We start from the raw sequence: 27,513 nt of genomic DNA on the forward strand, positions 1-27,513 counted from the left end.
ACTTTAGAAATTCAAAGTCTTGAAAAACCTACAAAGGATTTTCTCTTCATTCTTAATGAGATTTCTTTCAGAAAATATTTGATAAGAATTTCGATAGTTTTTTCAAAAGATTTCAGGATCGATACAATTGCCTTATTTGATACAAAGTGTATATAAATTATATTAAAGACGGCATTGTTCCAGAAAAATTCCAAGAAAAAACTACTGAAAATCTTTCAGCTGCAAACAATTCCAAAATCAAAATTAATTACAAAACAGAGGCTTCAATAGCCAGTTCAAATCTTCTTTTACAAACTTCATTTGTTTTAATAAAAGATATTAGTCATAGTGTCATTTTAGGGACTCCTTTCATCAATTTGATTACTCCCTACAAAGTCAACTATGATAGTATTTCTTTTAAAACAAAAAATCAAAATCTTGTTTTCCCTTTTGTTGAAAAACCCAAAACAGAGAATTTGAATATCATAAAGGCTTATTCCATTTTTGATAATCAAATAAATGTTTTGGAACAGGAAACAAGACCGCATTTACAAAAAACAAAATTCTTTTTAAACAAGCTTGTTTTCAAAAATCAATTTGATTATCGCTATTACAAACTAACCTCATGAGTTTTTGCAGATGATGTAATCACCCAACAATGGAGATTTAGTTCATTTTGGACCAATAGTCCTATCCAAAACTCCTGCTCAGAAATTCAGAATTAATGTAGCCAGAACTGCATATGTTCCCTCAGAGAGGCACCAATGTTTATTAGATAATCTTTGGACTCTAATACAAAACAAACGATTGGGAGTTTCAGCTCTCAATGCACTTTGTGTTGAGTTTGAAGAAGCTAATAATTATGTGGCTGACCTCCTTAGTAGAATTAAATATCATGAGGATCATATCATGGTAGCTCAATCATTCATTGAGTTTTTACAAAACCAAATTTTATACAAATCCATTACATCCAGAATTAGTCCATCAGATCCATTCACTTCTAACCAAAATCATCACCTTGAATTACAAAAACAGGAATTTGAAGGCCTAGGATCCCCACTGGATTCTAGTGTAAAAATTCAAATGCGAAGGATCAAGGCCTAGGATCCCCACCGGATTCTAGTGTAAAATTACCATTGGCCCCATCGGTCAATGTGAAAATTATCACCACAAAGGAAGTCCTCTTTGCTTCACTTGGTGCCAATAGGTCCTTAGCACATTTCCAAACCCGTTGTCTTTCAAGAAATTCAGCAACAAGTTCTCAACGGTCTTCTCAAGAGATCCGCGAGCAGATCCTACAAAATATCATCCAGTCCAGAATCAAAGAACAGCTGGATGTTTTCCAAAAAGGTCTCAACTTTACAAAAAGCAATCAGAAGGTCAAAATGGATGGTCATGGGAATGGGAGTACTACTCAAAACCCCGTTTTCATCAGACTCAGGACCGTCACAACCAAATGACTGTGCTATCCAAATTGTGAACACAAATTTTAGATTTCAAAGATTCCCACTTCAAAACCACTCGATGTCCGTACCCAGATCTAGACGCCCAAGAACTATTCAAATGGGGTATGTTAGCTGGAGTTCGAGTTACAAAATCTGATTGTGAAATGATAAGGTTTTTGAGAAATAGAGTCCTTCAAGAAGTCAGAAGACTATTATTACTCCAGAAACCAGTCCACTGACAAATAATTTCAACACCTCCGTATATTAGCAAATGGAGAGCTCCAACAAGCAATCCATTACTTCTACCGATACAAAACTTCCTCCTCTCTATCATCTTCCGATTGGCCATGCAATCATGAAGATTATTTCGCCCAACTCAACAAATGGCGAGCAAAGACGATGCTGACAATCAAGTAAAATATAGATATCCGAGTATATACTAGTCCATACAGTACATATTCTCTGATATTCGCTCATTACGAACATTTGCGAATCTAAAACCCTTTCACATTGAAACCCAGATGAAAATTACATGGTTCAATATGAAAACTACTACGACCTATCTTCTGTCTCGTCCGATGACGAAACAAGTGATGATGAGGAAACATGGCATAACCTACAAAACATGTTGGAAGGCTAACACGAGTGGTCCAAGCTCCACTCCGATAAAAAAAAAATAAATAAATAAAAAAAAAAGAAAAAGAAAAAGAAAAGATCGGCAAAAGAAATTTATGGCGGCAAAATTATCTATCTTGCTTTCTCTTCATTTTTACTTTTACTTTTCTTTTTGTAATCATTTTACTTTGTTTTCTTTTACTTTATTTCAAAACCAGACAATCGTTTCAATTGTCATATCTTGTAATCGCTTCACTTTTACTATTCGCATGTGAAGGAGACAAGAATCACTGCTCACACGTGAAGACATCAAGTGGCGTATAATCGCTCAAACTTTCCAAAATTACAAAGTCGCTCGACCCTTCTATTTAAGGAGGCATTCATCCAAGGCAAACCAAGAGCTTTCTTTGGAACTTCAGAGCTTTTACAAAGGAGCCAAAGCCTCTCCAAGCTTCTCCATCCCCAAGCTTCTCAAGTCCCAGAAGAGTTCTCACCGAGGTTCAGAAGGAGCAAGAAGGTCGATTCACTTCCCATCTAGCCCTACCTCTACCTCACCTACAAACCTACAAACCCTGTAACTTCCTTGTAGTAGATCTTAGGAAGCTCATGTGCTGAGCAACCTTTGTAAGTCCTACCCGGAATTACATCTCCAAAACCTTTGTACAAATCTTACAAAATTTATAAGATTTTGAAGTAAGTTTTCTTCAATTTCTTTTACAAAGTTTCAAATTTATTTCTTTAGCATGCATATGGTCGGTTCAACCGCCTGATCTGCATAAATATACGTATATATGTTCATAACGGACTGGCTCTGCCGCCTATTGAATATATACATGTATATTCATATTTAAATTTACAAATTTAATTTTCTTTTTGTTAAGTATATATATTCTTAACGGACTGGCTCTGCCGCCTATAGGATATATATATTTAATCTTTAATTTACAAGTTTAATTTTCATTTCTGAAGATTTCCTTTCTTTGTGCATTTTGTTTATTTCTATAATTATTTATATATTGTTCAAGATCTAGATTATTACTTCTTCCCTGTTAGCTCATCCCCCTTTCGATCTTTTGGGTCTCCTTGGTATCAGCCCAACGTGGTCCGAAAGGATAATAATAATTATGGGCCTTGACTGGACAAGCTAGCTTTTCTGGTTCAAATGGTATCAGAGCCACGGTAAGCTACCCCAGGTCCTGAGTTCGAATCTTGGAGGGGTTAGTAATATCCAACTCAAGAGACCTTGGTGGTGTATAATGCCCCCCGGATGGGGCCCATGTGGGCCCCTACCCGGGGCCTCTCAACTCACACGGTGGGAGAGGGGTTGGAGAGTGGATGCCTGGGATGCCCAACGTGGTCCGAAAGGATAATAATAATTATGGGCCTTGACTGGACAAGCTAGCTTTTCTGGTTCAAATGAACCATGAACTTAATGTGCTTGAAAAAGAATTTGAAGTAGACAGACAATATTTGCATGATGATTTTTATTCTCCTAAAAATCATAAAAAGCAAATATGGTTTTTCAAAAATTTCACTGGTCGAAGGGAAGAAATTCAAAAGAAATATTATGACTTTGTACACTAACACAGAGTTCATATTCTTTTCTTTGATTGGTTTGAGATGTATGCTAAAGAGCATAACATTTCATATCCGTTTTCAAAAACTCCAAAAACTTTCAAAAAAATCAGTTCCAATTTCAAAACCTTCTCCAATTACAAAACCTAAACAACAGGAGCTAGAAGATAATCGATCAGAGTTCATTGCAGCTCTAAAAGATCTTCTAAAGAAAGCAGAGGAAAAACTATCTGCTAAACAAGCAGAAGAAAAACTGTCTGTTAATCCTGTTATTAACAAAACTCCTCTTAAAAGGAATTCAAAACAACAGGTTTTTAAGGAACAAAAACCCCAAAAAACCTTTACATTACAAAACAAACCTCTTCCAAATCCAATTCCAGAATTACAAATGGAAAGTGAATTCAAAATCTCTGAATCCACTGACAATCATAAATCATTACAAAAAGAAGAACCTTTGTACAAATCTTACAAATTTTATAAAGTTTTGAAGTAAGTTTTTCTTCAATTCTTTTCTTACAAAATTACAAATTTCCTTCTTTAGCATGCATATGGTCGGTTCAACCGCCTGATCTGCATAAATATACGTATATATATTCATAACGGACTGGCTCTGCCGCCTATTGAGTATATACATGTATATTCATATTTAAATTACAAATTTAATTTTTATCTTTGTTAAGTATATATATTCTTAACGGACTGGCTCTGCCGCCTATAGAATATATATATATTTAATCTTTAATTTTCATTTCTTAAGATTTCCTTTCTTTGTGCATTTTGTTTATTTCTTTAATTATTTATATATTGTTCAAGATCTAGATTATTACTTCTTCCCTGTTAGCTCATCCTCCTTTCGATCTTTGGGTCCCCTTGGTATCAGAGCCTGGGGGGGAAAAGGTTCTATTTAAGGTTCGGATTCACATTTAAACATTTTGAGAGGTTGGTAAGATGATCTTAAGGTGATAAGACAGCTTCTTTAGAGGTGTAAATAGGCCTGGGTTGTAAGTCCCGTGTTTAGCAGAGAGGGCGTTTTAGGCGTTGATTCCAGTGCGGTTACCTCACTTAACTCAAAAGATCAACTCAGTAAAATTCTTTAAGTATGAATCCAATTTTCTCAGAGGATGCTTTCTTCTTCAAACTCTTCTACCTCGTCCTCCGAGTCGAGAAAAATAGTTAATAGTGAAGAAATAATAATCGAAAATTTTGAAAAATGTATAGATAATTGGGAAATTCCAAAAGTACAAAAGGATCAAATCTATCAGACTACAAAACTCAATTTTTTCAAAACTGATTTCACAATCAAAACTGAAGAGAGAGATCTTCAGATTACAAAACCCTTTGAGACGATTTCTCTTCTGTCTCAAAAATCCTTACAAAAACACCGTGAAAAACAATACAAATACATCCATATAGGTTTAGTCCAAATTGGAATTAAACCGCTTACAAAAGAAGGGTTGAATACCTCAATCCTAGCAGTCCTTAGAGATACTAGGTTCATAAACTTCCAGGACTCCTTGCTTAGTTCAGTCGAGTCTAGCCTGTGCAATGGACCAATATCTTTTGATTGCTATCCAAATTTTACTGTTTCGTTAAACGACAGTAACATTACAAAATCTCTTGTTTTACAAATCAAAACTCACAATTACAAAATGCTTGAAGGATCTATTCCTCTTGCACTGATTTGCAAAATTCATTACAAAGCTATGATTTCTGCTTTTGCAACAAAACATAAGTTTCAAAGCAAAAGAGGAGAAACTTTGCTTTTACAAACTGATCTTACAAAATCCAATACTGTAATCCCTAGATCTATCTAATGGAAGGACATAACCCTACCAGAAGAATGGATTTTAGAAGGTGCAGTGGAACCAGAATCTTCAAAATTAGTTGAGCCAAACCCAGTATGACGATGGAAGAGTCAGCCTTAGCTTTAACAGAAGCCTTAGGTTTTCAGATGATTCCTCAACGTCCAGTACTGTTGACATAGGAAGAGTATCTCGTATACCCTCTGTCATTAGTTTGCCTATTACAAAACCAGTTGAAATACAAAATATACAGCCTAGGTATTCTACCTCAGACTTACCTAGCTCTTCTAGGTTTTCTACTGTAAATACCTAGATCCACTTTACAAAACGTGAATTACTCTACAAATGTTCCACATCCAGTTTATACAAATTTACAAACGAGTCCTGCTCAGGATGAAACCCAAACAGAGTCAACTCACTTCTCCTACCTTTTCACCATTACGTAAAATGTAAACCATGAACTTAATGTGCTTGAAAAAGAATTTGAAGTAGATGACAATATTTGCATGATGATTTTTATTCTCCTAAAAATCATAAAAAGCAAATATGGTTTTTCAAAAATTTCACTGGTCGAAGGGAAGAAATTCAAAAGAAATATTATGACTTTGTACACCAACACAGAGTTCATATTCTTTTCTTTGATTGGTTTGAGATGTATGCTAAAGAGCATAACATTTCATATCCGTTTTCAAAAACTCCAAAAACTTTCAAAAAATCAGTTCCAGTTTCAAAACCTTCTCCAATTACAAAACCTAAACAACAGGAGCCAGAAGATAATCGATCAGAGTTCATTGCAGCTCTAAAAGATCTTCTAAAGAAAGCAGAGGAAAAACTATCTGCTAAACAAGCAGAAGAAAAACTGTCTGTTAATCCTGTTATTAACAAAACTCCTCTTAAAAGGAATTCAAAACAACAGGTTTTTAAGGAACAAAAACCCCAAAAAACCTTTACATTACAAAACAAACCTCTTCCAAAATCAATTCCAGAATTACAAATAGAAAGTGAATTCAAAATCTCTGAATCCACTAACAATCATAAATCATTACAAAAAGAAGAACTAGTCATTCAAAATTTGAGTACTAATTCTTCAACTTCCTCTTCAAACTCCAACCAGGAGTCTAAAAAATCCAATTTAGATTCTAAAATTGAATCTGAAGAAAATACAAAAAATGTTCACATGCTTTTAAAAAATTAAGAATTAGTCTTAGATGTTTCAAAGCATGAAGAAACTCCTGAAGAACAGAAAAAACTACAAAACCCTCCCTTCCAATGCCTCCAAAGAGAAATAAAAATCACTAAGAATGAACTTAAACAGCTTAAGGAGAAAAAGGCACAGGACTCAAAAGCAATCCAGCTTTTGTTTTCAAAACCCCAGGAAGAATCTGAGAAAAATAAAGAAAATAGTTTGGTAACTCAAAAATCTCCAGAAGATTTTCTTTTCATCCTTAATCAGATCACCTCCAGAAAATATTTGATACAAATTACCATTGTTTTTTCAAAAGATTTCAAAATTAAGACAATTGCCTTATTTGATACAGGAGCAGATTTGAACTGTATTAAAGAAGGAATTGTACCAAAGAAATTTTATGAAAAAACCACAGAAAAACTTTCAGCTGCAAATAATTCAAAAATGGCTATTAGCTATAAGACAGAAGCCTCCATAGCTAATGGTGATTTTCTTTTCAAAACCTCATTCGTAATTGTTCAAGATATTCATCATAGTGTAATCTTAGGGACTCCTTTCATTAACTTGATAACTCCCTATAAGGTTAACGATGATAGTATCTCCTTCAAAACTACAAAACAAACTCTTGTTTTCCCTTTCGTTACAAAACCAAAAACAAGAAATCTCAATATTATAAAAGCTTGTTCCATTTATAATAATGAGATTAATGTTTTAATAGAGGAAAAAAGGCAACACTTGTTGTATTTGCAGCAAGATGTTTCTTTAACAAGAATTGAAAAACAATTACAAAATGATTTGGTAAAAAAGAAAATTTCGGATTTCAAAACCCAAATTGAAAGAGAAATTTGTTCTGATTTACCAAACGCCTTTTGGAATCGAAAACAACATATGGTAGATCTACCATATGAAAATGATTTCAATGAAAAACAGATACCTACAAAAGCCAGACCAATCCAAATGAATGCTGAGCTAGAACAACACTGTCGTTCAGAAATTTTGGATTGAAGAAAAAAGGATTAATTACAGAATCTAGATCTCCTTGGAGTTGTGCAGCTTTTTATGTAAACAAAAATTCAGAAATAGAAAGAGGCACTCCTAGATTAGTAATTAATTACAAACCTTTGAATAAAGCTTTAAAATGGATCAGGTATCCAATTCCAAACAAAAAAGATCTTTTACAAAAACTTCATTCTGCATTTGTGTTTTCCAAATTTGATATGAAATCAGGATTTTGGCAAATACAAATTGATCCAAAAGATAGATACAAAACCGCATTCACAGTTCCTTTTGGACAGTATGAGTGGAAAGTCATGTCTTTTGGCCTGAAAAATGCCCCATCAGAATTCCAGAGAATTATGAATGAAATCTTCAATCCATATTCAAAATTTTGCATAGTCTACATAGATGATGTTCTTGTGTTCTCGGAGTCAATTGAACAACACTTCAAACACTTAAGAACATTCTTCTCTGTTATAAAACGAAATGGCCTTGCCATTTCAAAATCAAAGATTTCTCTTTTCCAAACCAGAGTTAGGTTTCTAGGTCATTACATATCCCAAGGAACCATTACTCCAATAGAGAGAAGTCTAGAATTTTCAAACAAATTTCCTGACAAAATCTTGGATAAAACCCAGCTACAGAGATTCTTAGGTAGCCTGAATTATGTCTTAGATTTTTATCCAAATATTAACCGTCTAGCAAAACCCTTGCATGATAGGTTAAAGAAAAACCCTGTTCCATGGACAGATCATCACACTGAAGTGATCCGTCATATCAAAAAACAGGTCCAAACCATTCCTTGTCTGCATTTGGCAGATCCATTAGTCCCTAAGGTAGTCGAGACAGATGCCTCAGAGTTAGGTTATGGTGGAATTTTAAAACAAGTTCAAAACGGAAAAGAACAAATAGTTCAATTCCATTCTGCACATTGGAATGATTGTCAAAAGAAATACTCTACCATCAAAAAAAAATTCTTGCAATTGTCATGTGCATACAAAAATTTCAAAGTGATTTATTAAATCAAAAATTTTTACTTAGAATTGATTGCAAATCAGCCAAAGAAGTTTTGCAAAAAGATGTTCAAAATCTTGCATCAAAACAAATTTTTGCACGATGGCAAGCAATTTTAAGTATTTTTTATTTCGAAATAGAATTTATAAAAGGAGATACAAATTCCATCCCAGACTTTCTAACCAGAGAATTTCTTCAAGACATGCCAATGCCCAGAAAGAAAAATACCAAGGCTGAAGCCTCAGCCTCTACAAAACCAAACCCTACAAAACCTATCATCTCTTCTGCAAAACCTATTCAAACTTGGGCAGATATGGTCGAAGCAGAAGAAGAAGATCAAACAAATTTATTGAATCTCAGGCTCCAGAAACAGATAGTCAGATTCAAAAATGGATAGAATCACTATCCAAATCTCCTGAAGTTCTTCAGGCTCTACAAAACATAACTCAGGCCAATCAGGCCCAGAAAGGTAAATCTACAAAACCTATTTCCAAAACCCAGGAGAAAGGAGAGTCTTCCTCTCAAAAAACCCTTTCTCAAACTTTTCAAAACATTTCTCAAGCCCATGAGATTTTACAAATAGATTTTCAAACCAATGTTTCCCAACCAAATTCTTCTCAAATAGTTTTGTCTCAAACAAAATTAAAAAAGAAGTCTTCGGAATGGATTACAAAAACCCATTTTCAAAATGTTTTGATCATAGAGGATGAGTTCTTACACCAAGATGCCTCTATGGCAATTTCAAAAGCCTTTACAAAAGGATGGTATTACAAACCTTGGGATCTTTCCAAAACCCAAGCCTACTATCAGGCAATACTTGAATTTACTGGCTCAACAAAATTCAAACATTTTTATCTAAAAGAAAATCATGCTGATCCGGCTTATTCAACCTGCCACATTCAAAACATCCTTAATCCTTCTGATTGGGGACAAGACCTTACAAAACCAAAAATTTTCCCATTATCATTCCAAAACAAGATTGACCATTGCCAACATTTCAATTACTGGGATTACCAACAGGCATGGTACAATACCTTTCTCATACAAAATCACAAGAATAGTCATTCATAGCTGTTCTATTTCCAAAAAACATTTGATCCTTCCAAAACCCCTTCATGGTTTGCTCAGTGGTGGAAGTATTTTGGTGCACTACCTGAAATTCTTACACCCGAAATATCAGAGAGTTTAAACCTTTTCAAAACCCATTACAAACCCTCACCCAAAGAGAAAAGGTTTCCTCCTCTTCTCTTGTTCTCTTCAAAATTCTTTTTACCTTGGGTTCTTATCTGGTTTTTTGAATTTCGACCCCAAGATGGATTGAATACGATCATCAGAAGGTTCAAGGTAAAATGGTGGGATTCATTTAATATCCCAGAAACAATTACAAACCAAGGAGTAAAAACCTGGCTTAAGGGAAAAAACCTTTTGCCACCAACTCCTATACAAAACTTTTCAAATCAATTGTTTTTGGCCCAAAGATCACATGCTATGGCAAGATTAGCAGGAGCTAAAAATGATGAAGAATATTTTGCAATAATGGAACAATTATTGCAAAACAGAACCAATTCATCTGCAGCCAATTCTGACTCAGAACCCATCATAGACTTGGGAGATGATGATGAAGAAGGTTGTGGTACCTCTTCACAAATACAAAATCTGTTGTAAAAAGAGTGGTCCCAGCTCCACTCCATAAAAAAAAAAAAAAAAAAAAGAAAGAAAAGAAAAGAAAAGAAAAGAAAAGAAAAGAAAAAATTAAGACCGGCAAAAGAAATTTATGGCGGCAAAATTATCTATCTTGCTTTTTACTTTTTAAAAAATTTTGCACTTTTACTTTTCCTTTTATAATTATTTTCTTTTACTTTATTTCAAAACCAGACAGGACACTGTTCACCTGTCATATCTTGTACTGTTTACTTTTTACTGTTCGCATGTGAAGGAGACAAAAATCACTGTTCACACGTGAAGGCATCAAGTGGCAGACACTGTTCAAACTTTCCAAAATTACAAAGCTGCCCCTGGACCCTTCTATTTAAGAAGGCATTCATCCAAGGCAAAGGAAGAGCTTTCTTTGGAACTTCAGAGCTTTTACAAAGGAGCCAAAGCCTCTCCAAGCTTCTCCATCCCCAAGCTTCTCAAGTCCCAGAAGAGTTCTCACCGAGGTTCAGAAGGAGCAAGAAGGTCGATTCACTTCCCATCTAGCCCTACCTCTACCTCACCTACAAACCTACAAACCTCAGAATCTCCTTGTAGTAGATCTTAGGAAGCTCATGTGCTGAGCAACCTTTGTAAGTCCTACCCGGAATTACATCTCCAAAACCTTTGTACAAATCTTACAAAATTTATAAGATTTTGAAGTAAGTTTTCTTCAATTTCTTTTACAAAGTTTCAAATTTATTTCTTTAGCATGCATATGGTTGGTTCAACCGCCTGATCTGCATAAATATACGTATATATGTTCATAACGGACTGGCTCTGCCGCCTATTGAATATATACATGTATATTCATATTTAAATTTACAAATTTAATTTTCTTTTTGTTAAGTATATATATTCTTAACGAACTGGCTCTGCCGCCTATAGGATATATATATTTAATCTTTAATTTACAAGTTTAATTTTCATTTCTGAAGATTTCCTTTCTTTGTGCATTTTGTTTATTTCTTTAATTATTTATATATTGTTCAAGATCTAGATTATTACTTATTCCCTGTTAGCTCATCCCCCTTTCATGATATATATATATATATATATCATGAAAGATGTTCAATAATAAATAAAGTTCAAATCAATATTTTAATTCAACCATAAAAATACATATTTAGAAGTTTCATACTTATAAGAAATAAATATTAACTACAACACATTCAAATGTTAAAAAAGAAAAGATAATAAAATTTATGACATTTCCTCAACTTCACTGTTTTTCTCATTCTCCTTCTCCATGCTTGTAGTTTCATTTTCATCAAACAAAACAGACTTTAACTCTGGTTCATCTAATGAAAGGTTGGCAAATTCAAGAACTCCCACATCTTCCATGCTCCCAAATTGATCACCACCAACATCCCACAATTTTTTCTTCTCATCATAATATTGGGAGGAGTTTCTCGACAAAAGACGAAGATTATTATGGATAAAAACCAAGTCCTCTGCACGTTTTGGAGTTAATTTATTCCTTCTGCATGAATGAATGAAGGAATAAATACTCCAATTTCTTTCACAACAAGAGGAGAAAGTAGGTTGTCCAAGCACTTTAAAAGCCAACCTTTGAAGTATAGGTTCATTAGAACCAAAACATGCCCACCATTTCCTAGGATCTGTAACATACATACTTCCAATAGAATCAGGATCAGCAAAAGGTCCACTTTTCAAAGAAAAATTTGCAAATTCATCATTTGCTCTAATTCGCTCATCTTCATTAGAAAAAATCTTCCTAAAGCATTTAACTCTCTCAGTTGATACTTCTCCATCCATATGAGGAGGCACTCTACCTTCTCCCTCTTGAAGTCATTTTTCACTATAAAATCTTCAAAAATAAGAAAATAAATTCAGAAAATAATAAAAAAAAATTATAACAAGAAAATGAGTATGTAAGTTAGAAATTTACCTTGGATTTAATGAATGGGCTAAACAATGAAGGGGAGTGTTGCTCTTTGCCCAACGATCAACAAGAATTCGATGAACCACATAATAAAAAGGAGAAAACCCATCCGCTTGCTTTCCTTCATGATAAAAAATAACTTGCTTCACCTTTTCAATCATAGAATCCCACAACTCATAAACCAAATGAAGGTATGGTTTGTCTGTGTCACAAACTCTGATCATGTCATAAATGGGCCCAGTAAAAGCAATGATGTAATCAACCTTTTCCCACCAATCCTCATCTATCACTTTATCACGAACAAATCTAGCTTTGCCTTGGTCATCTTCTCGGTATTGTGCCCATTGATCACTCATAACCATTGCTTCTAAAGCACGCTTAATAAGTTTAAATCTTTTAAGCATCACAACAATAGAAGCAAAACGAGTGTCAGCAACTGAAAGCAATTTCAAAGGGCTAAACTGATTATAAATTGCAAGCCTCATGGAATGATTCATTATAAAATTCTTGATTTGCAAAGCATCCCCATGGATTTCAGTGATACAGTGATACACATCAAAAGTTTCTTGATTAGTTTCCAAATTTTTTGCTGCACATATATTCTTCAAAGCAAGATTAAGAGTGTGCACAACACAAGGAGTCCAATAAATATGTGGCAACATTTCCTCAATGATTTCTCCAGCACCTTTACAATTTGAAGTATTATCAGTAATGACTTGTACCACTTTTTGATGACTCACCTCATCAATTGCTTCTTTTAGTAAATTAGTAATAAATTGCTTATCTTTCACTTCACCAGAACAATCTACAGATTTGATAAACATGGGGCCAGACTCAGAAACAACCATAAAATTAATCAAAGGCCTTCTCTGGGGATCACTCCATCCATCACTCACAATACTAACACCCTTTTCTAACCAAGTGCTTTTAATTGGTTCAAGCAACCTCTCTACATTTGCTTTTTCTTGCTAAAGTAATGTGGTTCTCAATTTGTTATAACCAGGCGGCACATAACCACCCAAAACATGATTAGCAGCAAAAGAATAAGAACTCACATAATAAAGATTTCTAGCAAAATTAAAAGGTAGACCCCCAATGTAGAACATTCTAGCAATCTCTGCATCTAATTGAGCTCTAGTTTACAAGTCAAAAGCTCTATCAAGAGGAGAATCATTAACTCTTATTTTCTTCAAAGCTGCTGAAATACTTGGTTCAGTTATATTCAATGAAGGAACATAAGTTATACTAATAGGCAAAGAAACTCGCCTAGATTGTGAATTGGTAATTTTGTTTGTTGCCTCATCCTCTTGTTTCCTCATTTCAGAAATACTATCATTCATCACTTTTTTACACACACCAATCCATTTTCCAGTGATTTTCAATAAATGAGCCCTCACTCTAGTATAAGTCCCTTGCTTTTCTTGTCCATAAAAATTGCATATCCATTTACAATTACCCCCTTCTTCTCTAGTTTTCTCTAGTTTAGTTACATATCTCCACAAAAGGATTAAATTCTTCCTCCCTAGTTTTTGAAGAAGTGGCACTAGTGCTATTTGCTTGGGTAGAATTTGAGTTCGAAGAATCCATTCAAATATTGTCCTATCAAAATGACAAAAAGAAAATGCAATTTTATATAATTTACAAATTATTTAAACAAATTATATACTAAGGATTAAAGCACAATGCAAATTATATATTAAAAGATTAAAGAATTAAATAATAGAGTTGAATAAATTGACTATATTATGAAAAATTTTAATAAATAATATAACGATACATTAAAACAAATTATATTAAACACATTATATATAAATTATTACAAAAATATAAAATATATTAATATAAAATACAAATTTTGAATGTTGGAATTTTTTTTTATTTATCATTAATTAGAATTTAAACTTGAAATTTTATAATTATAAAAATAACTTTAAAAATATATTTACATTTATCCTTAATTTCCTTCAAAATGTTGATTGTAAAAATATGGCAAATCTTGAAAATTTTTAGTGAATTTGGGAAAATTTTTTTTATTTTTTTTATTTAAAAAAAATATTTATGATAACTCCTCAAATTTAGTTTGAGAAAAATCTTATTATGGAATATATATTTAGAGAAAAAAAAATTGATATTAAATATGATAAATTTATGATTAATTAATGGAATAAAATTATAATTAATTAATAAAAGTTGGTTAATAAAATTATTTCACAAAGAAATTAGAAAAGAAAAATAATAAATTAATAATAAGGAAAATTATAAATTAAATAATAATAAATTAATAAAACCCCAATATAAACCTAATTACTCTCATTCACAATCGGGAAGAAAAAGAAAATAGGAAAGGCCACTTATATGTCGATGTTCTCCCTTCGGCTGCTGCTTCTTCTTCTTCTTCTTCTTCTTCTTCTTCTTCTTTTGATAATGATGGAGAGAGTATATCAAAGAGTGAATATGGCAGATCAGAGAGAAAAGAAGAGAAAGGTGTTGCGATTCTTACCCGCACTGCGAACTGCAATCTGCGACACTGCCAACTGTCGTTGAAGGTACTCTCTTTCTTTTTCTTTTTCTCTTTCTTTTTCTTTTTCTTTTTCTTTTTCTTCCTTTTCTGTTGGTGAATGTTGTGAAGTAATCGATTTTAACCTTTTTTTTAATTTTGTTTAAAGAAACGCGTTTCCGATTTTCAATATTTTTGGAAACGGCCCGGAAACGTTTCCCAGCCGTGTCAGTTCGTTTCCTCATCGGAAACGTTTCCGACACTGAGAAACATGACTCAGTGCCGTTTCTGTGCTTCATAGGTTCCACTTCCCTTTGGTCAAGTTGAAGCCTTCATTTTTTATGGGATACTTGCCCTTCCAGGTAGGGGATACATTTCTCCAGCCTAGAGTGTGGGTTGTTTTCCTCCCCATCCTTTAGGATGGGTGTAGATAAGATTTTGGTTTTTGTTTCTTGGTTTGCAGATCTAAAGCTATATGGGTTCATGGGTTGGAGTGTTTGGGTGTAGATATCGGCTTTAGGAGTAGATCTAATGGGAGGCGTCTCCAAGGTTAAGAGCTAGCATTTAAAGAATAGAGAAGACTGTAATGCCATGCCCTATGTCTTTCTTCTTTCCCAAGTTAATGGTTCCAGAGGCCAATATTTCCCTCGAGAGGCGATGGGTTATTTATGGAGTTTTTCGAGCTTCCGTCTTGACTCTGGTTGGTTTTCTAGCTATGCATGGCTTTGAGGAAGCTTTTTCTTTCTTGATCTTCAACGTTTCTTTGGTCCTTTGGTTTTCAATGAGTGGCGCAGAGTTTTCCTTGAGCTGTGTAGGAATGGGGCTAGGGTTTTACCATGTAGAGAAAGGAGCCTCTATTAGTGGGCCTGCATTTAAGTTGGGGTTTCCATGTAAATTGGCCTTTGGTCTTGTCTGCGAATCCTTGTCCAATTTGGGCTTTTAATGCAAGGACAATTGCAATTAAAAAAAAAAGTAAAGATTTAATACTTACCAATGAACTTTAGTTTGGTGATATTAGTATCATTTTTGGTATAAAAAAATTAATATATTTATTAATAAAATTATAATAGTATGTGTAAAAATATATCATCAATGCTAAAATATGATAAGAATATGACATAAATCTTGTTGGCTTTCTACCTTATACTACTGGATTTGGAAGGAAGACAAGTCAAACACCAAAAAGGACTACCTATTTTCAGATTTCAGTTGATGATAGAAATAAAAGAAAAACATTCTTTGGTCCCATCCAAGGTTTCAACTTCCAATGTCCCAAACGGCATGGGGAGTACAAATTTGTCATAGGGAATAGGATCTTCTCAGTTAAAATAATAATAAAATTCCCAAATGGAGTTCAACAAGGACGTAAAGATCCCAAAATATCCTGAACAAAACAAACTAGCTAAGCTAAAGCTCATACATTATAAGGTTTTTGTTTGTAACGTCTATGATTTTGGCTGTTTGGTGGTCTCCCACTTCCTCGCAGATCATGTATATAGCGATCAAACTTTGCAGGCCAACCAACACTTTATTTTTTTAATCATTACTATTCCATTATTTCTATTTTTATCTTGGTTTCTCTTTCCTTTCTTTCAACAATACAACACCTTTCTCATTCTGGGATTTCTCAATCAAGATGAACGACTTGCTCACGGTATGTCTGGTTTTGTTTTTCTTTGTAAAGCATCTATCTTTTTAATTTCCCGTCTAATGTCTTTGATTAAGATGATTGTTGTTTTAGTGGATAGTTTTAGATCTTGATTTTGCAGTTCAACCAATTGTCTATTCTTGAATTTGAGTTTAATGCTTCATTTGTTGCTTGAATTTTGGTCTAGTGGTGTTTGGAGCTGGCATAGTTCTTGCTTCTTGTGAAATTGGCTTCTTTTTTAGGGGGACTTTAGTTCAATTTGAACTTTTAATGGATACCCATGAGTGTTTCAAGCTCCCAAGAGATGGCAAGATGTCGAATTTTTCATGGCTGTGCTTGATTTCTAAGGAAAGTAAGGGTAACTAACTGAACTAGAGTTCTCAATTTGATTCTCCTAGTACAAGTTTCGAATGAGTTTATGGCCCAATGATGATTTTAGTTTCAATGGAGGATTGCTAAACTCTTTAGAATCCTGTGGTGTCCTTTGTTTTTTGGGGCCTCTTCTAGTATCCGGAGAACCTCTGATAACCAAGTAATGAATACTTTGGAGTTTCTTATTAATTAATTAATAGAATATATTTCTCAAAGAATTCAAAAATTCTTTTCCTTTCCTCTTTAACATAAGATGTCCATTTTGATCGTTATAGTTTCGTAGAATTCTTTTCTTATGGCTATTTTATTGTTCTTAGACCTAACTACAGTTTTATCGTTCTTTAACCTCCTTCTAAAGTGGGAACTTATTTTGTGGTAATGTCTCCCATTTTCAGGATTCATTTGTTGGTGATGCCAAAAGACCTCCCAGCAATAATGATATTGAAATGGGAATGCAGCTTCCAAGGAGTAACTCCGATATGGGAATGGACGCTTTCAATAAGCAGGTATTCTCTGTATTCCAGTTGTTATTCTATATATGCATTGCGCGTATTCAAACCAATCCCCCCCCCCCACCCCCCCCCCCCCCCCCCCCCCCCCCCCCCCCCCCACCCACATTCTTTTTCATTTAAATTTTCTTTTATAATTGTAGGATCAAAAGAGTAAATGTTCATCTAAAGCCTTTTCCTATAGTTCTTTTGCATGATGCCTTTATTTTTTTTGTGGCTCTTCAATAGTTTTCATTTTACATTTCCTCTCAATGTTTTCCTTGTTCTTTACTTTTCAGATACAAGACGTCGAGAAACAGGTTGATAAGGTCTCTGGACTTCTCAAGAACTTGAAGGTATGTATGTAGTTTGTGATTAGCTGTATTATATGAGGACTGAGGTTAGGTTTTCGTGAGAAAATTCTTGGAAAGTGAGATAATTAATCATGTTTTCTTGGAAATGTGCTGAAGTGTATTTGGTATATTGATCATTTTTAATATATTTTTATAACAGTTATGGCCTAGGATTTCAAGTATTTACTTTAATTGAATCAGCAATAATCAGAAGGAAATATTTGTTCTCCTTGAATTATGTACCCTTTTGTGGATTGTGGTTTGACTATTGAATATCCTTCTGGCTGGGGAATTCTTAGGTGGTGGTCCAAATTGCATAAAAGACGAGTTTGTTGTTATGTAACCAGATTCTCCATCACAGAAAGAACAGAAATTAGAGAGGAAATAGAGAGAGAAAGGGGAGAAGGAATAGAAGAAGAGAGAAGAGGAGAGAAAGAATAAAATTTATGAAGAACATAATGAGGATTTCATTGATAATATTGTGGAATGTTTCTTTAGTTACAATAGCTGTTTTTTATACAGTGTTAGATCTCTCTAGTAACTGTTCCCACTATTCTCTAACTAATTCCTAGCTAACTCTACTAACTTTCCATAATGTTCCTTTATTACAATTTCAACCCCAAAGACCCTCTATTTATTTTCAAAACCCTTAGTCATAACATTCCCCACTTCTTGAAATCATTCTTGTCCTCAAGAATGAAGAAAGGAACAATAATCAGCAAAAACATATTGCAATTATAGACCACATGACACTACTTGGACCTGTAATGGATTTTGATGTTCAAAACTAATATCTTGCATGCTAAAACTGGAGAATCCTTTGGCAAACAAACAACTACAGCAAGGCCTTATTTTCTTCCTCTGCCTTCTCCTTATTTCAAACTCATTCTCTTTGAGTAGTAAATGATTGTGGTATCTCGAAGAACACATTTTCTTTCTTTGTCTTCTCTTGATTTCAAACTCATTCTCTTTGAGCGAACGATTACATGGTCTCAGCTCAAATATAATACCACCAAGATCCCAATACTTTTCTTCTTCAAAAATTTCCATGTTTCCTCCTTTAATCAAACGTTCTCTGGAAGGAAAACATCCTTATGGTTCCCTGAAATTTTCTCTTCAAATATTTGTTCCACAAACACCTGATAGTGCCTATTAATGAGTTGCTGAATACCAAGAGTAAGAGTATCTCTGGGAATGGAAACTATAGGAACCCTGTCAATATCCTGTCGAAACCTTGCTCTCCCAACTTCAATATGAATAACAGTGACATAGAAAAAATGAGAATCACATGCATATTCCAAAATCCTTTCCTTTGAGAAAGACAAATTAGATATTTCTTCAGCATTTTTATGTGAATCGCAACTCAAATTGGAAGTTTCATCCACTATTCCAATACCCAATATTTCCTTGCATGGGGTACCATTTGATGCCAATGGCAAAATAGCATCACCATCAGCCATGTCTTCATTTTCCATTGAATTTGATTACTTTGGGATAATCTACTCTCCATTACCAATAATATCAACCTCTTCCTCTTCTCCGTCACCATGAAAAATTGTTGCATCAACAAGAAGGTTATTCTCCTTCTTAACATCAAAACCGCTTGTCTCTCCTTTTTGAATAAGAAATCGCATTTTACTGCCACCATTCCAAGAAATTCCAGTTCCAAGGTTTATGTCTTCTACATTTCCATCATCCTCCTCCTCAAAGTCCTCACCTAGACTAGACATATTAGCAAGAAAATCCTACACCATCTTAGTAGTGCCCTTGTCATTATTATGGGAAACTTCACTTGAGCCATCTTGGTCTTCATTTGGCTTGTCTGAATTTCCAAGAATGTAATCTTCATCAATTTTCTATTTACTGAAGTCAAGCTTCTCAAATGTGGTCCGCAACTTTTCTTGTATTCTTTCGAGACCTTCAAGCACATCGAGCAAGATCTTTTCTTGCCAAAGTTGTAGTTCCATGGATACCCATAACAATTCTTGAAGAGAAAAACTGACGGAAAGAAGGGAAAAGAAAAAAAAAATCCCAAGTGCAGGAGAACAAAAAAAAAATAGAAGGGAAAATGGAGAAAAAAGAGGGAAATTGAGAGGAAAGAATAAGATATTTTCTTGATATTTCTACAAGATGTCAACTGAAACAGACCTGCAACAGAGGTTTGACACAAAGAAGTGGAAATGAAACTCTAAAAGATAATGTGAGAGAGAGATTAGTTGAAAAGAGAAACAGAATTGAAAGGAAAAATTAGAGAAAAGGGAAGAAGCAAAAAGATATCTGTTGTATTGATTCTTGATAAAAAAAAACTTTCAAGAATTTCAAGAAACATGTTTCTTGAAATGCAGGAAATGAAATTAAAGGAGAAAAATAAAAGAAAGAACAGAAGAACGAACCATAAATTAACAGAAGAAGAAAGAAATTTGATTCAAAAATTTCAAGAAAGAAAGAAGAAGAAACAGGATCTGCCGAGAAGAAGAAGGAAATAAAGAGGAAGAAGGAAAGAAATTTCAGGGATGAAGGAAGAAGAATTAGAGGAAAGAGAAGGAAGAAATCTCAGGGAAGAAGAAAGAAGATATAGAGAAAGGAAGAAGATAGAAGAAGAGAGGAGGGGAGAAAGAATTGAATTTATGAAGAAAAGAATGAAGATTTCATTGATAATATGCCGCAATAGTTTCTTTAGTTACAATAGTTGTTATTTATACGGCTTTAGATCTCTCTAATAACTGCTCCCGCTATTCTCTTAACTATTTTCTAGCTAACTCCACTAACTTTCCATAATATTCCTTTATTACAATTTCAACCCCAAAGACCCTCTATTTATTTTCAACGCCCTTAGTCATAACATTTAGTTGAGTTATTTCTCCTACGTTGCTTCAAGTTTCAGAAGTAATGAATTCAACACGGTTAAACTATGATCAATGATGTATTTGTGCATCTATCATCTTCTACCTTATTGATGAAGTATATAAGCAAACTTTGCTAAATGCTCAAAACTTTTCATTAATCCAACCAGTGCATGGTCTAGTGTCTCCCTTGCTAAGGTTCTACTTGAGAAGAAAAGAGGACAAATAAAATTTCATGCCTTTTCTTGTAAAACTTTTTAATGTTTACTTCTGGGCAGGAAGCTAATGAGGAGTCGAAGTCTGTAACAAAAGCATCTTCCATGAAAGGTACAATCTTGGTCTACTCTACTTGCTGAAACATGTGAACATTGAACTCACCATTCTAAGTTAAGTGTGAATCTGTCATTTTCCTGAGCATGATATGTGGACCATCTTCTTGTTGACTCACCAATGGTTGAGTAGCTTGAGTCACACAACGGAAAGTAAAGTATGAGCTTGTCTCGTATCTGGGAAAAAATTTAAGTAAAATTTTAGAACTTCTTGAAACTTGGTGTTAGGACTTGATAGTTGTTGTTTAAACTTATAGTTTTGTCATCTTAAAATATCCATGCTTAATACTTGTGCATGCTGTTTGGCTTTTGTGTTTGTTGGACCGTAAGAATATTGCTAAACTAGTGCAGCTATCAAGAAGCGTATGGAGAAAGATGTTGATGAAGTGGGTAAGACTGCACGTATTGTCAAAGCCAAACTAGAAGCAATAAACAGAGACGTAATACCTCAATTTTTTTTTTTTTTTTAACTAGATCATCGAACATTTCTACTAGAATATTCAGGGCATTAAAATTTTTCTTGCTGTTTTTTCTCGTGTCTTCATCTCCAGAATTTAGCCAATCGGCAGAAACCTGGATGCGAAAAGGGAACTGGAGTTGACCGAGCTAGGATGAACGTTACAAAGTATGTTGCCTGAGAAGATCTTTAAATATTAAATTCCTACGCTCCCTTTTTTTTTTTTTTTCTAAACAACTTTCATGCATTTCTAACATACATGTATAAACTGCACGTGTATTTTAACTATTATTTCATTGTTTTGGGTCACAGTGCCTTGATAAAAAGATTCAGGGATTTAATGACAGAGTTTCAGGTATATCTACAAGTTTAAGGTGATGAAAAGTTTTTTATTTTCTATGCTTTCTAATTTTTGTATTTTATTCCAGACCTTAAGACAAAAGATCCAAGATGAGTATCGTGAAGTTGTGGAGAGAAGGGTCATTACAGGTTTGAAAACTTCTCTTGCAAATAATTAAAATATATATATATATAAAGAAAACATTACAGCATAATAGTGATTTCATACTTCTATTGTCCTTTCTAAATCATTGGATCCAGTTTTATTAATAATCTTTTGTTTATTTTGCTGTCTACAACTGAGCAGTTACAGGAACCAGACCAGATGAAGAGGTGAGCATGAATTTTGAAACTATAATATGCTCTAAATGGATATGGATATCATCATAATTGGTAAAATTTGATGACTGCTAGACAATTGACCACCTGATTGAAACTGGAAACAGTGAGCAAATCTTTCAGAAGGCAATTCAAGAAATGGGTCGAGGACAGGTATCCATTATCTTACTCCAATTTACATTGAAAATTCTGACCATTTTTTTAATTAGAAATTTGACACAAAATCTGCAAGGATTGGATTTGTGGAATCTGAAGTTATTTGCACTAATTGTTGTATTATGTATTGCAGCTATCAAAATTAGTTTTATTTTTTCCTAAAATGATATCCATTTCTTATTTTTGTTTGATGATGTAGAAAGAGATGATTCTCATTGATTTCAATTAATCTGTACATGGGTATATATATACAATTGATTCCTATAATTGTGTTCTACTAATTAAGAAGAAATCCTAAATAAGAAATCCTAAATAGGAATACAGAATACAGAATATACAGAGAAATAATATAGTAATTGACTTTCCATAACACTCCCCCTCAAGTTGGAGCATAGATGTTAATCATGCCCAACAAATGTAGTCAATCCTAGCTCCATTCAGAGCTTTTGTGAAAATATCTCCTAACTACTCTCCAGTTTTGATGTGTCCTGTTGAGATGATCTGTTGTTGAATCTTTTCACGAATAAAGTGACAATCAATCTCAATATGTTTGGTCCGCTCATGAAACATCGGATTAGAAGCAATATAAAGAGCAGCTTGATTATCACACCACAATTTCACAGGCAGGAAGGTCTTAAAACCTGTCTCATCTAGTAATTGAAGTATCCACATTACCTCACATACTGATTGTGCCATGGCTCTGTATTCGGATTCAGCACTAGATCGAGAAACTACACTATACTTCTTGCTTCTCCAAGACACCAAATTTCCTCCAATAAAAACGCAATATCCAGTAGTTGACCTCCTGTCAACCTTAGATCCAGCCCAGTCGGTATCTGAAAAACATTCAACATTCAAATGCCCATGATTACCATATAGCAAACCTCTTCCTGGAGCACCCTTCAGATAACACAAGATTTGTTCCAAGGCTTCCCAATGAGAAACAGTTGGGGAAGACATAAACTGACTTACCACACTAACGGTATAAGCAATTCAGGACGAGTGACTGTAAGGTAGTTCAATTTTCCTACCAATCTCCTGTATCTCTCTGGATCTTCAAACAACTCACTATCTCCTGCTAACAGTTGTAAAGTTGGAGTCATTGGTGCGCTACAAGGCTTAGCACCTAATTTTCCTGTCTCTGTCAATAGATCGAGGACATTTTCTTTGAGACAAGAAAATACTCTTCTTACTTCTCATAACTTCGATACCCAAGAAATACTTTAACAATCTCAAGTCTTTGATCTGAAACTGAGTTTGGAGGAAGGTTTTAAGAGATGAAATACCTGCAGAGTCACTCCCAGTGATAACAATGTCATCCACATAGACTACCAAGAGAATTAGACCAGCCTCAGATTGTCTATAAAATACTGAGTGATCACACTTACTTTTTTGCATACCAAATTCCTGTACTGCGTCACTGAATCTCCCAAACCATGCCCTAGGACTTTGTTTCAAGCCATAAAGAGACTTCCGAAGCCTATAAACTTTACCCAACTCCCCCTGAGCAACAAACCCAGGTGGTTGCTCCATATACAACTCCTCCTGAAGATCACCATGAAGGAAAGCATTCTTGATATCCAATTGATGCAGGGGCCAATCATATGTAGCTGCTAAAGAGATAAATAAGCGAATAGAAGTAAGTTTAGCTACAGGAGAAAAAGTATCAGAGTAATCAACCCCATATGTCTGAGCATATCCTTTTGCTACAAGGCGTGCTTTTAACCTAGCCACAGAACCATCGGGATTTACCTTTACTGTAAATACCCATTTGCATCCAATAGCTTTCTTACCAGTGGGCAAAGGCAATAGTTCCCATGTACCATTAGCATCTAAAGCCTCCATTCCTCTTTCATAGCATCACACCAGCCGGGATGATACAGTGCCTCACCAACAGTATTAGGGATAGGAACAGAGTCTAAAAAAGTAACAAAACACCGAGAACAAGAAGACAATTGATTATAAGAAACAAAAGAAGAGATAGGGTAAGTACATGAACGTTTACCTTTACGAAGAGCAATGGGTAAGTCTATATCAGAATCATGATCAGTATGAGGTACAGGATCTCCCAACGAAGTAGCTGGTGGAGGATCTGAGTCAGGAATCTCCAATCTCTTGGAATAAACATGAACAACGGGAGGTCGAGTAGGTCTAGAGACAGAAGGAACAGGCTGTGGGAGAGGACTAGACATTGGTTGGACAGTATATATTAAGAGATCATCCTCCTCCCCCCGACTCTCATACACAGATGGAGGAAAAAATGGAGTGGACTCAAAAAATGTGACATCTGCAGAAACAAGATAACGATTAAGAGTAGGAGAGAAACAACGGTACCCTTTTTGGAGCCTGGAGTACCCAAGGAAGACACATTTGAGAGATTTCGGATCCAATTTAGTAACCTGTGGACGAACATCACGCACAAAATCGGTATAATAAAAAATACGGGGTTCAATAGGGAACAAAGATTTTGTAGGAAACAAAGCAGTATAAGGAATATCTCAATTAAGAACAGAAGATGGCATACGATTGATAAAAAAACATGCCGTAGAAACTGCATCCGCCCAAAAGTGTTTAGGTACTTTCATCTGAAAAAGAAGAGCACGAGTTACCTCAAGAAGATGCCGATTTTTTCTTTCGGCCACGCCATTTTGGGATGGGGTATCCACACAGGAAGACTGATGAAGAATGCCATTTTGTGTCATATAAGCCTGAAATTGTGCTGAAAAGTATTCTTTGGCATTGTCACTTCTTAATATGCGCACAGAAATATTAAATTGAGTTTTGATTTCATTACAAAAGGCACAAAAGATAGAAAATAACTCAGAACGATTCTTCATTAAATATAACCAGGTAACACGAGAGTAATCATCAACAAAGTAATAAAATAACGAAATTCAGTTTTAGATGTGACAGAACAAGGACCCCAAATATCGGAATGAACTAACTCAAAAGGGAATGAAGCCCGTTTATTGACTCTAGACATAGAAGGCAAACGATGATGTTTTGCAAACTGACACGACTCACATTCTAGTACTGATAAAACTGAAATTGAGGACGCAACTTCTTCATAGTAGACAAAGAAGGATGACCCAATCTACAATGAGCTTCAAGAGGTGTTAAGGTACTGGAGCAAACAAGCGACCGCGGTACATGATTTTCCAGAATGTAGAGACTACCTGACTCGCATCCTCTACCAATAATCTGCTTCGTCGTAAGATCCTGAAACAAACACTGGTCAGGAAAAAAGGAAACAAAATAATTTAAGGTACGAGTAAGTTTACTAACAGAAAGTAGATTAAAAGAGAATTTTGGTAGACACAAAACAGAAGACAAAGAAATTGACGAAGTCGGATTCGCCGTTCCAGAACCCATGATACAAGAAGTAGAACCATTAGCTAAAGTAACAGTAGAGGAAGTGAGATTAGACTGAAAAGCAGATAGAAGACTAGAATTACCTGTCATGTGATCTGTCGCACCAGAATCAATAACCCATTTGGATGAATAAGACACAAGGCATTAGTGGATTTACCTGACTCAGCGATCGCAGTGAACTAGTAAGCTTTAGAGATGCCTGATACTGGGAAAATTGTGCAAAATCCTCTGCAGATACCAAAATAGTTTTCTCAGAGGAAGATACTGTATAAATTCTCTGTTGCCATATTTGCCATCTGTGATCGCTGATTTTTCCTTTGAAGTTGCGGACAATTATATTTTGTATGGCCATGCTCATGGCAATAATAACAAATGACTCCTCTTGAGTTCTGATTAGAACTAGCCTCTCCATTACGCTGATTACTTCTGTTGCCTGTTGTAGAAAGAGATGATTCTCATTGATATCAATTAATCTGTACATGGGTATATATATACAATTGATTCCTATAATTGTGTTCTACTAATTAGGAAAAAATCATAAATAAGAAATCCTAAATAGGAATACAGAATACAGAATATACAGAGAAATAATATAGTGATTGACTTTCCATAACATAGTGATTGACTTTCCATAACACTCCCCCTCAAGTTGGAGCATAGATGTTAATCATGCCCAACTTGTTACAAATGTAGTCAATCCTAGCTCCATTCAGAGCTTTTGTGAAAATATCTCCTAATCGCTCTCCGCTTTTGATGTGTCCTGTTGAGATGATCTCGTTGTTGAATCTTTTCACGAATAAAGTGACAATCAATCTCAATATGTTTGGTCCGCTCATAAAACACGGATTAGAAGCAATATGAAGAGCAGCTGATTATCACACCACAATTTCGCAGTGCAGAGGTCTTAAAACCGGTCTCATCTAGTAATTGAAGTATCCACATTACCTCACATACCGATTGTGCCATGGCTCAGATTCGGATTCAGCACTAGATCGAGAAACTACACTCGCTTCTTGCTTCTCCAAGACACCAAATTTCCTCCAATAAAAACGCAATATCCAGTAGTTGACCTCCTGTCAACCTTAGATCCAGCCCAGTCGGCATCTGAAAAACATTCAACATTCAAATGCCCATGATTGCCATATAGCAAACCTCTTCCTGGAGCGCCTTGATAACACAAGATTTGTTCCAAGGCTTCCCAATGAGCAACGGTTGGGAAGACATAAACCGACTTACCACACTAACGGCATAAGCAATGTCGGGACGAGTGACTGTAAGGTAGTTCAATTTTCCTACCAATCTCTCAGATTCTCTGGATCTTCAAACAACTCACTATCCCCTGCTAACAGTTGTAAAGTTGGAGTCATTGGTGCGCTACAAGGCTTAGCACCTAATTTTCCTGTCTCTGTCAATAGATCGAGGACATATTTTCTTTGAGACAAGAAAATACCCTTCTTACTTCTTATAACTTCGATACCCAAGAAATACTTTAACAATCCCAAGTCTTTGGTCTGAAACTGAGTTTGGAGGAAGGTTTTAAGAGATGAAATACCTGCAGAATCACTCCCAGTGATGACAATGTCATCCACATAGACTACCAAGAGAATTATGCCAGCCTCAGATTGCCTATAAAATACTGAGTGATCACACTTACTCTTTTGCATACCAAATTCCTGTACTGCTTCACTGAATCTCCCAAACCATGCCCTAGGACTTTGTTTCAAGCCATAAAGAGACTTCCGAAGCCTACAAACTTTATCCAACTCCCCCTGAGCAACAAACCTGTGTGGTTGCTCCATATACACCTCCTCCTGAAGATCACCATGAAGGAAAGCATTCTTGATATCCAATTGATGCAGGGGCCAATCATATGTAGCTGCTAAAGAGATAAACAAGCGAATAGAAGTAAGTTTAGCTACAGGAGAAAAAGTATCAGAGTAATCAACCCCATATGTCTGAGCATATCCTTTTGCTACAAGGCATGCTTTTAACCTAGCCACCGAACCATCAGGATTTACTCATCAGAAATACCCATTTGCATCCAATAGCTTTCTTACGGTGGGCAAAGGCAATAGTTCCCATGTACCATTAGCATCTAAAGCCTCCATTT

At 34.9% G+C, this 27,513-nt stretch overlaps 2 protein-coding genes across 4 annotated transcripts in view; one reads left to right on the forward strand and one right to left on the reverse strand.

Moving 5' to 3' along the window:
• Positions 1-11,507: 11,507 nt before the first annotated feature.
• On the reverse strand, positions 11,508-13,058 carry LOC110661199 (uncharacterized). Its single transcript, XM_058149380.1, has 3 exons — positions 12,217-13,058; positions 11,875-12,042; positions 11,508-11,787 (listed from the first exon to the last, which is right to left on the reverse strand). Exons 1-3 carry the CDS (start codon positions 13,056-13,058, stop codon positions 11,508-11,510), a joined length of 1,290 nt encoding a protein of 429 aa, XP_058005363.1.
• A 2,976-nt stretch (positions 13,059-16,034) lies between these two features.
• LOC110632164 (syntaxin-132) overlaps positions 16,035-27,513 on the forward strand; it is a 34,828-nt gene continuing 23,349 nt past the window's right edge. The window contains exons 1-10 of one of the 3 annotated variants that reach the window (XM_021780285.2): positions 16,035-16,361; positions 17,123-17,233; positions 17,515-17,571; positions 20,690-20,738; positions 21,092-21,180; positions 21,292-21,365; positions 21,510-21,552; positions 21,626-21,686; positions 21,844-21,869; positions 21,951-22,028. In XM_021780285.2, coding sequence (XP_021635977.1) covers positions 16,344-16,361; positions 17,123-17,233; positions 17,515-17,571; positions 20,690-20,738; positions 21,092-21,180; positions 21,292-21,365; positions 21,510-21,552; positions 21,626-21,686; positions 21,844-21,869; positions 21,951-22,028 — 606 coding nt within the window. In that variant the 5' untranslated portion in view covers positions 16,035-16,343. Of the gene's footprint in view, positions 16,362-16,571; positions 16,708-17,122; positions 17,234-17,514; positions 17,572-20,689; positions 20,739-21,091; positions 21,181-21,291; positions 21,366-21,509; positions 21,553-21,625; positions 21,687-21,843; positions 21,870-21,950; positions 22,029-27,513 lie in introns of those variants that run through there. The other 2 variants (XM_021780286.2, XM_058150041.1) reach the window with 2 other exon arrangements.

Source organism: Hevea brasiliensis, chromosome 7, assembly GCF_030052815.1.
Source record: "Hevea brasiliensis isolate MT/VB/25A 57/8 chromosome 7, ASM3005281v1, whole genome shotgun sequence".
In the NCBI taxonomy this organism is placed as follows: Eukaryota; Viridiplantae; Streptophyta; class Magnoliopsida; order Malpighiales; family Euphorbiaceae; genus Hevea; species Hevea brasiliensis.

Coding starts and splice junctions, on each gene's coding strand:
- LOC110661199 (XM_058149380.1), bottom strand. CDS start 13,058: ATGGTTGTTTCTGAGTCTGGCCCCATGTTTATCAAATCTGTAGATTGT. Junction 12,043..12,216: donor GCCCATTCATTAAATCCAAG/GTAAATTTCTAA, acceptor TAAATGCTTTAG/GAAGATTTTTTCTAATGAAG. Junction 11,788..11,874: donor AATGAACCTATACTTCAAAG/GTTGGCTTTTAA, acceptor TCATTCATGCAG/AAGGAATAAATTAACTCCAA.